This window comes from Pelodiscus sinensis, chromosome 22, assembly GCF_049634645.1.
Source record: "Pelodiscus sinensis isolate JC-2024 chromosome 22, ASM4963464v1, whole genome shotgun sequence".
Classification (NCBI taxonomy): domain Eukaryota; kingdom Metazoa; phylum Chordata; order Testudines; family Trionychidae; genus Pelodiscus; species Pelodiscus sinensis.
The window spans coordinates 15,592,797-15,610,364 of NC_134732.1; the positions used below are offsets into that span (position 1 = coordinate 15,592,797).

The following is a 17,568-nucleotide window of genomic DNA, read 5'->3' on the forward strand; positions in this document are numbered from 1 at the left end:
CCCAGTCCCTTACCCTGCACACCTTTCTGTAGCCACCCTCCAGCCTAAATCCTGCACCTCCTCCATGGAAAAGTGTGGTCCTTGACCACATTCCAAAATCTTGGAGTGGAAAATAATAAAGCTAAAAAATTAAACCCCAAAATTATTGCCCACCCATGGTCTAGAGTCTTCCACTGACAACAGACTTACCAGACGTGGCTGTGACTTAGCTCTAGTTTGTTCTAGAAAGAGCGTGTGTGAATCGTTACCAGCTACTTCCTGACAAATGGCTACTATTAGGCCCCAGCAGTTCAGCTGTGGCTAATTTAGGGCAGTCACAGGTGTGGCGCTCAGGCAGCAAGGAATGAGGCAGGGTAAGTGTCTACTCAGAAGCCTGGATTTTCACTGAAGGGGGGTCTGGTGCATGTCTCCATGGCTGGAGAGGAGTTTAATTCTGAAACACAGGACTCTCTCACCCAATTATAGGGGAATTGATACTTTTTGGTTTTAGCTCCACTTGCTCTGCATCCTTTGCAAGCCTGTCCTAGTCACACTATTAGGACCTGTAATACTGTAGCGGTAGATGCTATAATGCAGATGATATGCAGGTGTGTGTACTGCTGTGTCATCTGCACTTGGAGCAAGTGTAAGTGACATGGGGCAATACTTGCATTCTGTCTGCACTTCAGACTCTGCTGTTGCTACAGTTGATTCTAGTTTTCAAAGCCCTACTACCCTGTAAGATCTAGAATAGCATGATGATTTGCTCTATCATCCTATCTGTTTGTTCTACAGTGAACTGCACAACAGTGGGCTAGCTGCTGTTTGTGTTTGTTTGGAGGCTGTCAGTATGACTCCAGACAAGTACACTTCAAATGGGTTTAATATTCCAAACATGCATTCTACATGTGACACATTTCCTAAAAATGCTTTTGTTTCATTGACTCACCCAAATAGAAAAGGCCAGGCAGGTTAAACCTAATTTCTAAAAAATGAACTTCTTTCCAGTCTTGCTCTCTGGGATTATTGAATCAAAGAGCTTGAACTATCTAACCTTGTCACCATTTATGCTATTTGTTTATTATGTGCCCTTCACTCACTTTAGACAATGCCAGTCCACTTGAGTTCTAGGCCCCGATACTAGCCCAATGCTGCAATGTTGGGGTTGCAAACATTACAGGGAAAAGTTTAAATCCAAGCAAACTTCATTTTAGGAGGTTTCAAGAAGCCATCCCTATTCATTAATATTAGTTTTTGCAAAAAAAGGTGCTCTCCCAAATTTGGGCCTAAGTCACCAACAATTTGACGTTTCCTGCCAGTGTTTTGGACTAGCAGGGCATGCAGGGACTGCTGTTTTTAATATGTCAGGACTTATGTGGGAGGGGTTTAATGAGACAGCTTTCTATATACTCAAAGACAACGTAAGGGTCTTGGTCAGCATTGACATAAAAGGCCTCTTCATAAAACTCCTCCAGGTCACCGGCATTCCTGTAATAGGTCTCCAGGCAAACTCTGATATTGTCTTCTGTGTCCTTAGGGTTCTGCATGAGACGGGCTTGGACCTCTGGTAATGAAGCTGGTTTGTACATGGCATGATATCTAAAGAGAAGACACAAACCCCACTTCAGTTCATAAAGAAAATCAGAGTAGTGACAGGTGTTGCCAAATAAATACCTTGGTTTTGCTTATCCAAGGTTTTTTTGCTGCACAACTAACTTGGCAGCTCAGGCCCTGTCAAAATGATGTTGGGAAAGTTGATGACAAGTTGGCACTTCCTATTTATCTGATATTACTGTTAAGGATCCTAGAGACTGGATAGTTTTTCCTGAAGTGTTATAGTCCTCAATACTGATTTAGCACAATCAATCCCATAGGTGACCATGTGTCTATGCTTCTGAAGCCAAGGCGCCCATTTGAAAGGCTCTGTTGGTAGGAATTTGAATTTTTAGGAAGATGTTAAAGGCATATCAATCTTGGCCTGTCGCAAGGCTCACTCCAGATTCAGTTTGTTCTAATTCTATAGTATGAGCGTGGGATTCTGCCCCACCTTCACTTGTGCAAACCCTCTACACTTTCCTATCCCAAAAGCCACAGGAAAGTTAGCTGGCAATGGTGATTTCTATGGATTTAGCTGAGCACTTCCCTGAAGCCCACTCGATTCTGCACTGATTTGGGCCTCTGTTGGAGTACTCTGTCCAGTTCTGGGCTCCACATTTCAAGAAAGATGTGAAGAAACTGGAGAAGGTCTAGAGAAGAGCAACAAAAATGATTAAGGGTCTAGAGAACATGACCTGTGGGGGGAAGACTGAAAGAATTGGGCTTGTTTAGAAAAGGGAAGACAGGGGACATGATAGTTTTCAGTATCTAAAAGGGCGTTAAAAGGAGGAGGGAGAAAATTGTTCTCCTTGGCCTCTGAGGATAGGACAAGAAGCAATGGACTTAAATTGCAGCAAGGGAGGCTTAGGTTGGACATTAGGAAAAACTTCCTAACTGTCAGGGTGGTTAAACACTGGAATAAATTGGCTAGGGGGGTTGTAGAATCTCCATCAGTAGAGATATTTAAGAGCAGGTTAGACAAACATCTACCAGGGGTGATCTAGACCAGAGCTACTCAAATTTGGAAGTCCCGGGGGCCACAATGATACTCACAGTACAGTAAAACTCTGATGGTCCAGCATCTGATGGTCCGGCACTCCTGATAGTCCGGCACCATCAGGAACCCGGAAGTGCTCTGGGCAGCCGGACCATTGGAGCTGCTCTGCCCCCAGCTTCCCCGATTCAGCCGCTGCTAAAACTGACCAGCGGCTGAATCGGGGAAGCTGGGGGCAGAACAGCTGGAGTGCTGCCGGGTAGGTCCCGTAGCGCTGCTCCTTGGGGCTGCGGGACCAACCCGGCAGCACCCCAGCTGTCCCCGATTCAGCCGCTGCTGAAATTGACCAGCGGCTGACTCTAGGAAGCCTGAGACAGAGCTGCTCTGCCCCAGCTTCCTGGAATCAGCCGCTGATCAGTTTCAGCAGCAGCTGACTTGGGTACACCTGGGACAGAGCAGCTGGGGCGCTGCCGGGTTGGTCCCCGCAGTGCTGAGGTTTGGCGCTACCAGACCAACCCAGCAGCGCCCCAGCTGCTCTGTCCCAGGCGTCCCAATTCAGCTGCTGTTGAAACTGACCAGCGGCTGATTCCAGGAAGTCCGGGGCAGAGCAACTCTGTCTCGGGCTTCCTGGAGTCAGCCGCTGGTCAGTTTCAGCAGCGGCTGACTTGGGGACACCTGGGGAAGAGCCTCTGGGGTGCTGCCGGTTTGGTCCAGTAGTGTCGCTCCTTGGCGCTGTGGGACCAACCCAGCAACCTTCCAGCTGCTCTGTCCCAGGCTTCCTGATTCAGCCGCTGCTGAAACTGACCAGGGCTGACTCCAGGAAGCCCGGGGCAGAGCAGCTCTGCCTCTGGCTTTCTGGAGTCAGCCGCTGATCAGTTTCAGCAGCGGCTGACTTGGGGACACCTGGGGCAGAGCAGCTGGGGTGCTGCCGGGTTAGTCCAGTAGCGCCGAGGAGCGGCGCTGCGGGACCAATACGGCAGCACCCCAGCTGCTCTACCCCAGGCATCCCCAAAAGCAGCTGGGGTGCTGACGGGCTGGTCTCGCGGCACCAAGGGTCGGCGCTACCGGACCAACCCGGCAGCACTCCAGCTGCTCTGCTGCAGGCGTCCGGATTCAGCTGCTGCTGAAACTGACCAGCAGCGGCTGAATCAGGGACTCCTGGGGCAGAGCCGGACTATCAGAAGGGGGGGCTATAAGAGGGTCTGGGGTAGCATCCCCCCACCACACCCCAGACCCCTCATAGCCCCCCCCCTTCTGATAGTCCGGCATATCTGATAATCCGGCACCCCCTGGGTCCTAAAGGTGCCGGATTATTGGAAGTTTACTGTACATGCCCAGGGCCGTAACTTAAGTGTGGTTACATAGACATGCAAATAGCTTTTTTCACACTGATGGGCATAAATACAGAAATTAAGGCAAGACTATACAACACACAGGCCCCATTTAAGTCAGTTCTGCTGATATTAATAAAATGCAATATTTACCTGATTTCCACGCATACTGACAGCACTTTTAATGAGCAATGACAGTCCAGGAATTTAACTACTAAAACGCATATGAGCAGAAGACCATTATGTTGATTACTTTTTTGTTTTGGCTCCCACCCGTGGGCTGCATGTTGAGCCCCATGTAAACCCAAACCACACCGTGGGCTGCATGTGGCTCGCGTGTTGAGTAGCCCTGATCTAGACAGTGCTTGGTCCTGCCGTGAGAGCAAGAGACTGGACTTGATGATCTCTTGAGGTCCCTTCCAGTTCTAGTATTCTAGAATCTATGAATCTGTGATTCCTTTTCCTCAAATGAAGAAACAACTTCATCCCTTTCACTCTGTCACCCTGAAAGCAAGTCTTAAGTGCAGAAGACTTACCAGTAGATAAGATGGTTGGATAAATACAAAACCAAGAAGAAAAGCAGAGTCCAGGTAAGATGCTGTGTTGGATAGAATATACTCATCCAACACTAGTATGAGTTAGAATACAAAGGAAGGCTAGCCTGCTCCCTTTGCACTGATCTAATGCAGCAGTAGCATAATACCTGGGATTAGATGTAGCGTCTAACACATATTTCCATCAATTCACAATGAATTTGGAAAGACTATAACCAAGACTCAAAGACTGAAAGCGTGTTAACTAGAGCAGATACTGTACAGACTAATCCTAATGATAAGAGATGCAAAGATGTGGGAATGATTTGCTTCATAGCATTAACTTCTGCGGAACAACTATGTCACTTATTACTGGACCAAAAGGAGGGAGAAGAGTTACAGCAAATTACATGTTGCACCTCGAGTGAAATGTCTGAATAACAGTAATACCAATCTGACATAAATACAGTATTTATGTCTTTAACTCTTTCAGACTAGGATTAAAAAGATTCCCAGCATTTGCTATGGATTCAGTGTTGGGGAAGCAATAAGACATGCTTTTCCAGTAGAAAGGATTATAAAATAGTGTTTTGCTGTTTCTAAGTATGTGGGGTTAATATTGCTCATAAATTAGATGTGCTACTTACAAAAATAAAGTACAAATGTAAGGTGCAATTCAAGCCCCACTTCTGGAAGGAATTCAGAAAGCGATTTCCTTCTGACTTTATTCCTATGGGTGGATCAGCCAATAGAACTTGCTCATCACTGACCCCGCTAAGTCAGACTGATTGCCACTGCACAGAGCTGTCCTATATGAAACCTGAGCCCATGTCCAGTGGTGCAAGCAAAAGCTTGATCTATTGAGGGAGAAATGCATTAATATTTCACAACACAAGGTGCTATCAGTGGGACTCGGGAAACCATATGCAGCCAGATCTCCAGACACCTCTGTTGGAAAGCCTTCCATTAATTAGTGCAGTCCAGTTTACTGCATTCTCATCCCTGAACAGTATTTTCCACCCAGTTTAGTTTACATAGGACATGCAAAAGTTAGATCATCTGCTGCTATGGATTTTGATATTAGAGATTTAAAACTGCACTGAACTGAGGTCTGGAACTCCCTGCATTGAGTGCTGGTACCTGTGGGGCTATGAATGAACTTTTCCTTTTCAGGAATTCTTAAACAAGAGCACAGTCTGCTTGATTTTCTTTAGCTTTCTATGAAGCCCATCTGAAGCTTTGGGCTTCCTGACAGCCCCACAAAGTTACAGAAGTTGGCCCAATTAAATTTATCACCTCATCCACCTTGTCAACCTTACAAACTGTTAAAACACAGGACATTACTGCTAACCTTTCCCCAGTGACTGGATCGATCATCTGCTGAGCCAGACGCTCCATGACAGATTCCAATGGAAGATTCAGGAAAAATACCCTAATTTTAGAAAACAATAAGGAACAGCATTAATATCCTCAGAATAGTAATTATGGCCTTCAGTGTGAATTAATATTTACAGTATAGGAATGCACACACAATGACAAGGAAATTATTTGGGACAACCCAGATGCCAATGTCAAAAAGCATAGTGCATGTAAAGAAATTCTTTTCTCTGATGCAGCTTTGGCATCTTGGTCTGACTGAGATTTTTTTCAGAGGGGTAGCCGTGTTAGCCTGTAACTTTAAAAACAATGAGTAGTCCTGTGGCACCGTAGAGACCAACAAAAATATATAGTACCATGAGCTTTTGTGGGCAAAACCCTCTTTATCGGATGAGCAGGTTTTACCCATTGTGGGGATTCGGGGTGCGATCACCCCCTCTGGGTCCGAGAGGGGGGTCGGCGAACCCTACCGCCCCTCTTGGTTTCCCTCCAACTCTCGGGTCCCCGCCGTGGGGCCCACGACAATGGGTGCGATCACCCCCTCCTGGGAGGAAGGGGGGGTCAGCAAACCCGTCAGTAGTTACCCGTCTCTGCGGGGTGGGGCGAAAGGCCCCTGGTTTGGAGTCTCCCCTCGCAGGGTTGCGCCTTGTGCTTTCCCTTCGTCAAGGTTGTGGGGAGCGGGGTGCTCCCTTCAGGGAGGGAGGGGGACCCGGCCCCACCCTCTCTCTGGGTCCCAGCCCGGGGCCCTAAGCGGCGGGGCTTGTTAATGCCCCGGCGCGGTGGACGAGGGGGTCATTCCCTCCGCAACTCGTCCACTCATGGCTGCCAAAAGCGCCCTGCCCCGGGCTCCTTCCTCCCTCCGGGTGGCTCCTGCCGATCGTGCCCGTTGCCCCTGAACCTACCCTGGTTCGGTGTCTTGGGGTGTCCTGCTCCCGGGTGCGGCTTCCGGGGAGGGCTCTCGGGTCCCGATCCGCCTCTGGTTGTCCCGCTCCCTCCAGGTACGGCGGGGTGGGGTCCGCCCACCGTCCGCCACGGGGCTGATCGACCGCCAAGGGCAGTGGCTGTCCCAGAGGCCTCGGGACCAGCGCCGGGCCGACAGCCGTGGGGTGTGGCGCTCGGGCTCCGTCCTGCTGCTGGGTCTGCTCCCCCGCCTCTGCGAGGAGCCTGCCCCCTGCTCCGTCGGCGGCGGGCCCTTTTGAACTGGCCCGCCGCGCCGGCCACTACTCGGGGCCCCGCCCCTTCCGGGCACGTCCTGGCGCGCAGCCCGGCCGACCAGCCGCGTTGCTCTGCCCCGCCCCCGCCGTCTGGGGTCACGGGGAACGGGCTGCATTCCCGCAGCCGGCGCAGGCGCGGGGGTAGTGCCCCCGTCCACCGCCGCCTCCGGCTTGCGCTGGGGGAATGCTGAGGGGCCCGCTTCTGGCCGTCAGCCCCCTGCCGGCGGGGGCTCCGGCCGCTCCGCCCCCCAACCAGTGACAGCCCGTCACACCCATGAAAGCTCATAATTCTATATATTTTTGCTAGTATCTAAGGCTATGTCTACACTACGCGTTTTTTCGGAAGAGGCAATGCAAATGAAGGGCTGATTAGCATTTTGTCGCGCTTCATTTGCATAATCTATTTGTGCAAAAACATGCAGTGTGGACATGTCCATTTTGTGCAAACCCCCCTGAGGCATAAGGATCTTGTACAAAAAGAGGGTTTTGCTCAAAATGTCCATGTCCACACTGCATATTTTTGCGCAAAAACTTCTTGCACAAAAACGGATTGGAATAGATTATGCAAATGAAGTGTGACAAAATGCTAATCAGCACTTCATTTGCATTGCCTCTCCCGAAAAAACTCATAGTGTAGACATAGCGTAAGGGTATGTCTACACTGCACGGCTATTTCGGGACCTGGCGTTTACACAAGCTGCCTGTTTCAAAATATTTCATGAGGGTTAAGGGATGTCTTGAAATATCATGTTATGTTGAAATTTGGTGCTGTGCAGATGAGACAAATTTCAAAATAAGCTATTTTGAAATAGATTCGAAATAAAATATGCAATTTGCATAGCACAAATTGCATATCTTATTTTTGAGTTTAGGGTGCTATGTAGACGCACCCTAACATGCCACAGAACTACTCGTTGTTTTAGATTTTTTTTTATTATAAACTCTTTGGGATGGTACATACCTTGTACAAAACCAAACATATTGCCTGTGTATACCAAATAATGCAGTGCAGACTCTCGCTTTATATCCACAGGCTGAGCACATATTAGTCAGGGGATTTCACATTTCATTTGCCATCCAATAATCAGTGTTACCTCTGGACGTTCTCCGAATTCATCCACTAAACCCAATTCACAGTTCAAGTCATATTATTATTCTGCGCGAGCCAGATGGAAGATCACGCCAATGGTTAGCTTTTCAGTGGAATGTCAAAGACAGAGAAGTAGCTTGGCTTGTAACAGCACCTCCAATTGCAAGATAGAGATTGCTCCCTTATGCTACAATTTTTCTTCTACCTTAAAACCCCCCAACAACATGGTTTGACTGGTAGTGCTTGTGCCAATGAACATCTTAAGTAAAACCCAGTTTTTCTTTTTCTCCACCAACATATGCTACTTCCAAACATAGTGCCCCAGCATTCAAGTCCCCCTACATCTCACTCCTGGTACTGCATCCCCACAAACCTTCGGTTGCAGCATATGGAATCAGATTGGGTAGCCAGTGCGTACTAATTGTCACTCTTTGGTGCCAGCACAGAATTGTTCTGTCTCTCAAACTTGACCTGGAGGGACCACTGCTAAGGGGAATTTGGTTGCCATGATGCATTCAACACTTGGTCCCTCTGTTGAAACTGCCAGCATGGCAGACAGTTAGGGCTTGATTTTCAGAGGGTGAGCAGCTGCAGCTCCCATTAACTGTAACTGGAGATGTAGATGCTAAGCTCTTGTAAAAATCAGACCCTAGATGCAGATCCACGAAGGTTCTTAGGAACCTAAACCCCAGACTTTGGTACATAAGTCCCACTGGATACACAAAGCCCGTTTGGCAGCCACCTAACCCTGCAAGCACTAAACTCATCTGGCAACTAAATTTTCTCTTTCAAAGTTCCCTAGGCACCTACGTTTGTGTCTCTGGGTCATGCTGCCTCACGCTTGACAACCACCTTCTGCTTAAGACTGATGTGGTCCATGAACCAGGGGGAAATAGAAGGAGGAGCAGCTCTCTCACCACTCGGGCCCAAGCTGCTAGGCATGCGCCTACCACCAACCTCTGAGCTACCCTGCAGTATCATCTGAAAGACGCGCATACAGTGTACCCAGCTGTACAATTATCTTCCTAAGTCAGTTACCCTCAATGTAGTGATTTTATTAATTTTATATTCAAGTTCACACTCTCTTAAGCAGAAAATTCTCACAACTACGTTTATGAAGAGTAGATATAAATCACTAGACTGTGGGGACATTCCACAGACTGCTGCTGTCACAGAAAGGGAAATCTTTCATATGGGTCACATTTAATGAGTTTTTAAAAGAACAAAAAAAAAATCTTTCCAAACTTGTGGGAACTAAACTTTTGCTAAAAAGGATTGCGGATTTATTTATACTGAAACTTCTCCTTCTCCTGCCTTCAAAGGCAGACTTCTTATTTTCATTTTTGTATACCTCACAAAAGATACTGTATGCTTTAGACATTCACCAAAGAAACATTTTACACTGACTGGGCGAGATCAGACCAGATGAAAGGCTGAGCTCTACCTTGGCATGCATAGAACAGATTACTAGAATCCTTTGTAGGACTTAAAGTTATGAAAATCATTTCTCTCTTCAAATGTTTACAGATAATGACTTCTATTCACATTGTGGTAACAAAGTAACAGGCTGGAATAAAACATTCAAGATCTTGGAGATTCTAAAGACAGGAAAAGAATCACAGTTTCAACATTCTTTTATCCCTTACACTCTAACATTTTGTTTGTCTTTGTTTCTGTTGCCCAACAATGGCACAAAAACGTGATTGTCAGAATAGGTAATATCTGATGCTATATCTCAAGATGAATATTCTAGTAGAGTGGAACAATGTTTATACAGCCCTGATAATTGATACGGCTCCCTATTATATTCTGAAATAAACAGAACCGTTAAAGGATTATAACCTGGCATATCAAGAAAGCTTGTCGCAATTCATAGTTACTAACTCAAAAAATATTACAGGACTTGAAACAGCAGAGCCTAAAAACGGTACTTAAAAAGCTGCCAACAAAATGAACTCTGAAAGCCTTGTCTGAGACTCATCTTTTTTATACAAGATGCTTCTTATTATCGAGTCTGGTGTCACCATTAAAGAAAAGTGTAAGAGGAGGTAGGCGACTACAGATGTGATTTTTTCCCCAAAAAAACCAACGCATGATGGAATATACCATACAACATCACAGAATCCTATCTGATGGCCTTTTCAGAACTGGGGTTAGACCTACACGGGGGGTGGAGAATCTTGCATTCTCCCACCCAAACTGTCCATGCTCTGTGGAGGTCTCCAATCTCCAGGACTCATCACTCACAAGCAATATATTCAATGGAAAAATGTAAATGAGAAAACGTTTACAGCTAGTGCCTGCAGTTAAAATGCTTCTAGCTAGAAAGATTATACCACTTTGAGAGAGATTTGCAATACACATAGGGTCATCTTGTGCAACCTAATGGGGCTTATTCATGTGATTAAGGTCTTCCCAGCTCAGCCCATTAATGGGGAATATTGATACAAACTTTTAAAATGCATCCAATGCACATCTTGGGCACATGATGATTCTCTTTCTATTCAATAAAGTGTTTCTGGAAAACAGCACCAATCCCCAACCATGCATCAATTTCTTCAAGAGGCTGTGACTTTAGTTAACAACATAAGAATGACCATGTAGGGTCAGACCAAAGATTCATCTAGCCCAATATCCTGTCTTCCGACCGTGGCCAATGCTAGGTGCCTCGGGGAATGAACCGAACAGGGAATGTGATCCATCCCCTGTCATCCATTCCCAGCTTCTGACAGAGGCTAGGGACACCATTCCTGCCCATCCTGGCTAATAGCCATTGATGGATCTAACCTCCATTAATTTATCTAGTTCTTTTTTGGACCCTGGTTAGATAATTTACCTAGACTGCCAACTGAGTGATATGTTGGAAGACTTCTGTCTGGAATACTTCATAGATATAACATTGAATCCACCTTAGATTTAAAAAAGCACACAGTTTGATCCAGCAGTCATTGAGCTCAATGGAAAGACTTCCAGTGGGCACTGGATTGGGCCCATTGCTTGTCCCCTTACCCTTGAAGAATGTAATATCTTTTATACACACATACACTCCATAAAGCTCTCCTTAGGGAATCACCGTGCCTTTGTGTATTGCAACGTGTTGAATCTTCTATCCATGGGAAATTTGCAACAGATGTCACTGTGGTTGGTAGGCAGGAAGGCAAAGAAAAGTAGCTTAATATCAAAGAGTAATATTACATTATAGTGATGGATTAGCATCCAGTACAGCTTCTATTTCAGAGCTGACAAGCTGCTAGTTTAACTATGCAACAGTATGTCATTGAAAAATATCAAACAGTGATGGCATAAGATGCCTAATAGAAGATTGGATGGCTTAGGGGGGGCGCAGCACATAGAATCTTTCTCCTCTACCTCACTGATTCAAATCTCATCCAACTCAGTAGTAACCAAAAGTTATTAGCATTGATTGTCATTTGGTGTCCTACGTGACATAACTTTGTAGGGTCTCAGTTCAGTTCCCAGTGGAAACATATCCCCACCTCAAAAATCATTGGCACTCTTGGGATGCGTCTGCACTGCACTGTTATTTCGAGATAGCTAGCATTATTTTGAAATAACAATGAAAAATACACAGCCATTCTGTTATTTTGAAATAATTTCAAAACGCCTTATTCCAAAATCTGTAAACCTCATTCTGTAAGGAATAACACCTATTCCAAAATAGCTATTTCGAAATAAGGCATTTGTAGCTGCTCCACTGCTGCTATTTCGAAATAGCCCCTCACCAGGGCCATTCTACATTACTCCTCCCCAGTGCCTCCTAGGGCTCTAAATCAACATTAGGGAAGTCTGCCTCGGACTAATTTTGAGGCTTCTCTGCAGTGTAGATGTGCTATTTCAAAATAAGCTGTTTCAGAATAACTATTCTGAATAATTTCATTTAGAAATAAGTGTGCAGTGTAGATGTACCCTTGCTGGCCAGGGATCGAGGGGTTAAGGATACCATACTATTCTCTCTCCTCAAGCGGTGGTCCCTCTGTGTCAGCATTCAACCATATTGGCAGCCAGTATTTGGAAAGTAGGAAGATTTAAGGTCCCAGTGCTGTCAATCTAACAGCTTTCCCAAGTAATGAAATAACAAATAAACCAGTTAAAAGGAACAAGGTGAGAGAGCTATCAGAATCCTGTCTCTTTCTCACTATATCTGACATTTCCAATCTAATCTATTAAAGCTTTAGGGTATAGTAGTACGGTTAAGTCCCACAGACTGATAAACTCAGCAGCCATCACTGGATGTCATGGCAAAGAACTTTTTTTGGTGGCCCATTCTGAGACACAGAAGGAACCTACTGGTTTTCCAAAGGCTCCAAGGAAAAATTCTGCTTTGGTGACAGACTCCTATTGATTGTCTTATAAGACTCTTACATTCATTTTTGCTCTTGCTATTGATACAGAAGCCTCTTTGCTCTCTGAATTCTTATAAGTCACTATGGTATTTTGGATGGCCTTTGGTGACTCACGGGGAAAGAAGAAACCTGGTTAGAGCACTTGTGGCAGAATTTTCATTCCAAACCTAATTAACTATGACATTTCTGAAAACATGTGCCAAGGCTATGCAGTAGGCCAAAGAAGGTTTCTTTACATTCACCATGGCATCCTCTTTTGCTGTGATCAGCACATCTGTTTTGGCTGGCGAACAACCTGGTTAATTCAGGTTATTTGTATTTAGTGACAGCGTTACGTTTTTCTCATCATGAGGAATTTTTGTGATGCTTTATGGATAAAACTGCACATAAGAACATAGTAATGGCTATACTGGCTCAGATCAAAGAACCATCTAACTTTAGTCTTTGGAAGACAGGATACTGGGCTAGATGAACCTTTGGTCTAACCCATTATGGCCATTCTTATGTTCCAATAGTGGCCAATGCCAGGTACCCAGAGGGAATGAACAGAATAAGTAATTACCAAATGATCCATTCTTGTCACTCATTCCCAACTTCTGGCAAACAGAGGCTAGGGACATCATCCCTGTACATCCTGGCTAACAGCCATTGATGGACTTATCCTCCATGAATTTATCTAGCTCTTTTTTGAACTTTCTGTTATAGCCTTAGCCTTCTCAACATCCGCTGGTGCTACGCAATCTGTTTGTTTCCAGAGTGACATAATCATGACTTATGGAATGAGTGACACCAAAAATATGTTCTATCCTTGAATTGTGACTGGAGTCACTCACTGATCTGCCATGGGAGCTCTATGCTGTGACTTGTAAGATCTTTGTTCCTCTTGGCTAGAGAAGACAAATAGAATAGCAATGGGGCCATCATCGGTATAGACCGTTAATACTTCCTCTTCAAAAGGACAAGATGTCAGCTTCTTTTAAATAAGTGGCTAGTCACTTCCTCAAGGAAATATCTCTTGACATGGAAATTCTCTCATTATTGTACTGTATGAAACCTTCCCCTTTTGGGAAGATTATTGAGAAGATTGTTCCAGAACATCTCCAGCAGCCTCTAGAGTCCTCAGATCTTCTTACCAGAACATGAGAACAGCCATACTGTGTCAGACCAAAGTCCATCTAGCCTAGTATCCTGTCTGCCGACAGTGGCCAATGCCAGATGCCCCAGAGGGAGTGAACACAACAGGTATGTTCTTATGAGAAGATTGTTCCAGAATATCTAGAGTCCTCAGATCTTTTTGTCCCCAGTCACTTGAGTTTTAAGCTAGGCATATGTTGGAGGCGCACTTTTGTGGTGGCGGATCTTGGTAACTGATGAAAATGAGGTCACCATGTAAAATCTGTCTTACTTGCCCACTACTATAGGTCTTGCTGGAGCCCCAGGCATAGCTGATAGGGTGAACCAAAGTAGGGCTGGCCTTGGCAGAATAGTAACAGACCAGAGATGAGCTAACCAAGTAAACATATGCCTGATCTGAGAGGCTGGAACATGGATCCAGAGTTTTCAAGTAATTATGTAAACAAATTTCCAAGAGGACACAGACACACCCCTTATCAGATAAGAATTAAATGATAGCATAATGGTTGAGGATAGGGTGTTTTTTTTTCAAATTAGAAGGTACACCATGCAGGATCATAACAAAAATCATATGGACTCTAATATGCAACACATTTATATCAGTGTATAAAAGGAGACTCAAAGGAGAGGCATCTATGTACTGGCCCACAGAACAGCGTTATGTTATGTTGACTGAATCGCTACCTTGTCATAGGCATACATCTGTTTAGTGTACCTATAACCATTGAGCTAGGACACTAGAACCATGCTTTGTCAACAATAAACTAGGGATATAAATGGCCAACTGGTTAACTGATAAACCTCACCCTTAATGGCTGAGGCTTACTGGTTCCGGTTAGCTGGTGGGGACTGGAGCAGCTCCCCTCTCCTGTGGGCAGGGAACAGCTTCAGCCCTATGGGGCCCATGACGGGTGGGGGGTGCTCCAGCCTGGCCACTTCCCCTTTTATCAGTTAAACAATGAAATGGGATTTTACATCCCTACCATAAACGTGGGCCAAGCACCTTCTGTACCAAACTGAGCCGATGTTTTTTTTCTTTTTAAGTAACATGGAGGAATGATGAATTCCCATACTGCACTCTCTGCTAGTGCGGGTAACATCAGAACTCCGAGAATAGCAGCTCTAGCAGCATTAACAATACTATGAGCACTAGTGACCCTCTACGGCACTATCTCCCACCAACGGTACTGAGCATGAAGTGCCACTGACTAGTCTGCAAACCCTTGCAAAGGAAGATAGTCTGAAGTGTTCCATGCCTTCATGTCTGAGGAAACAGAGGCTTGTACTGTGGGGCTCATCTGCCCTGACGATGCCCCCATGTTGAGTTTTGCAGGTTTCCACGCTGTTGATCGCTCTGCAACATGCACATGGAATCAGTGTAGGAGAGTTAATGAACCACAGAATACCGTGTCTTCAGGATGAGGATGACACTCAACTTCCTATTACCATCTCTTCCAGTTTGGCCGGTATGACTGAAGAACTTGTCCCATGTCTAGAAGAATGTGGGGCACAAACTTTGCTTAACTGACTGAGAGTCGAGACAGATAAGAACTAGTGAAATATATGTAAACTAGCTCTAGCCAGTTACTTGGCTTTATTCAGCATCTCTCTCTCTATTTTAGAAATGTGCATCTCTCTGTCTGTCCACGAGTCCATTTCTCCAAGAACTCTTCCTAAACGGTAAGAGCTAGGACGACCACATTGGCCAGGCAACTTCCTCTTATCATCATTTAAAGCAAGGTCAGAGTTTGGTTGTGCGAGGAACGTGGGGAGTTTCTGAAATGGGACTGTTGTTCATTACATGAAAAGGGATGGGGCGGATTAGAGTGACTACTGGGGACAATGAGCGCGGGGGAGAGTGATGCTGCAGAATTATCACGGGGTGCAGCTGCACCACCAAGAGAGCGGCCAGCTGGGACTGAGGCTTTGCCATCTTTCTGGCCACTGGACTGGCTCTCCCGCCCCAACCCCTCCTCCCTGCCTTTGGTCACAGTGTCAGAATAGTGGGGTGGAAGGGAGAAAGTTCTACTGGGACCAGCCTACACAGCCCTCATGCTGCTCCCAGCCTCCTCCCGGCCCAGCCCCCAGGGACAAGCCAAGCTGGTGGGAGGAGGAAGGGGAAGGGGTGTGTGCATGGCAGGAAGTCTGGAAAAGACTCTACCAGCTGGGAGAGAATCGCTGCTCTATCCTTTGCAGCTGCTGCTGAGGGAGACATGCCTCTCTGCCAGGCAGCTCCGTGTGTGTGTCCTGAGCCCTTGGCTGGGTGGAGCTCATTAAGCAGCTGCGCAGCTTAGGGGGAACGCCGGTGCAGGGTCTGGGCGGGGGTCTGGGTGCAGGAAAGGATTATGGAGGGGGTGCAGGATCTGAGAGGGAGTTGTGATACAGGGCTAGAGGGGTACAGAGTGTTTTGGTGACCTGGGGCAAGGAGTTGGGGTACAGAAGGGGGTGAGGCTCTGGCAGGGGGTCACTTATCTTGGCGGCTCCTGGCCAGCAGCTCAGCGAGACCCTCAGGCAGCCTCCCTGCCTGCTGCAGCCCCAGGGATCAGAGTGGCTAGAGGCTGCCTCCATGTGCCTCTCTGGAGGAGGGGGAAACCAGCCAATGGAAGCTGAGAGATTGTGCTGGGGGAAGGGGCAGCACACAACACTCCCCCTCCTCTGCAGCACAGAAAGGCAGATAGAGCAGCCAGCCACTCTGAGCCCTAGGACTACTCCCTCCCTGAAGATCCGGAGGGGCAGCGGCAAGCCCCTGAAAGGCTTGGTGGGCCGGATTCGACCATATCTTGTCCGCCCCTGTCTTAGGTAGTAGTTCTGATTCAAAAATTTGCATTCAGGACTACATGTAGCTATGCTATTGTTGTTTACACACTAAAAGCACTGTGTATATTGCCAGCCACAAGCCACCACTTTTCTCTGCATTCCTTGGTTTACTATCCTGCCCCTTCCTTATCTTTGCTTTGAATATCACATTCCAGGTGTCAGCGGGCCATGGAGACATCTCCTAAATGTACAAGGACATACTAGTCATACATTTTGTTTCTGACTGGTTTTGTGTTTGTCTGTGCCAAGGACAGAGTTCAACTGTGCAAAGCATTATAGGATAACACGATATAGGATACATGAGTGAACAGCATTCTGAAAAAAGCACAGTAGAGTTAGTTCTATGACTTAACATAACTACCCAACATTCATATATGATATTATTGGTACAATATTAGAGTGGGCTCTCAGCCAACAGCCATCACTCCCTAAGTAAGGATGGCCTGGTATAGCATTGCCACCCTTACTTCTGTGCTGCTGTCTGCAGAGCTGGGCCATCAGTCAGTAGCTGCCACTCTCCAGCCATCCCGCTCTGAAGGCAGCAATGCAAAGGTAAAGATGACATGGTGCGGGGCATGGTAGGGTATGGCCACCCTTACTTCTGTGCTGCTGTAGGTGGAGTGCCTACCTTCAGAGCTGGGCACCCCTCCAAGAGCTGCTGCTCTCCAGCAAAAGTAAGGGTGGCAATATTGTGACCCTCTAACATAATCATACTACCCTTTGTGACTCCCTTTTGGGTCAGGACACCAATTTGAGAAACACTGGTCTCCCTTGTGAAATCTGCATAGTGTAGGGTAAAAGCACACAAAAGACCAGATTTCACAGGAGGACACCAGATTTCATGGTCCATGACACATTTTTCATAGTGTTGAATTTGGTAAGGCGATAACTATTGGCATTGTGCCATTTTGTATGTACTGCGGGTCTGATTTTGATCCGTTACAAAGGTGTAAACACAGCGCATTTACACTCATTTTAATGGAACCACTTCAGATTTACCCCAGCATAACTGAGACCAACGCTGCCCTTTTGCATTTAAATTACTGTCAGAGAGTGTGTTGATCAGCACATGAAAAACAGATCTAAATAAATAACTTTTCATTATTAAGAACTATAAAGAAAGATCTTAGATGGAAAGA

The 17,568-nt window shown here is 46.2% G+C and overlaps 1 protein-coding gene across 5 annotated transcripts in view; it reads right to left on the bottom strand.

Annotated features, from left to right (window-relative positions):
- Nucleotides 1-844: 844 nt before the first annotated feature.
- The window catches only part of AK8 (adenylate kinase 8), a 147,334-nt gene continuing 130,610 nt past the window's right edge, over nucleotides 845-17,568 (bottom strand). For all 5 annotated transcript variants that reach the window (XM_075905784.1, XM_075905783.1, XM_075905782.1 and 2 more), the window contains 2 exons: nucleotides 5,785-5,865; nucleotides 845-1,578 (listed from right to left, as the gene is read on the bottom strand). In XM_075905784.1, the coding sequence (XP_075761899.1) occupies nucleotides 1,344-1,578; nucleotides 5,785-5,865 (316 nt within the window). In that variant the 3' untranslated portion in view covers nucleotides 845-1,343. The remainder of the gene's footprint in view (nucleotides 1,579-5,784; nucleotides 5,866-17,568) is intronic.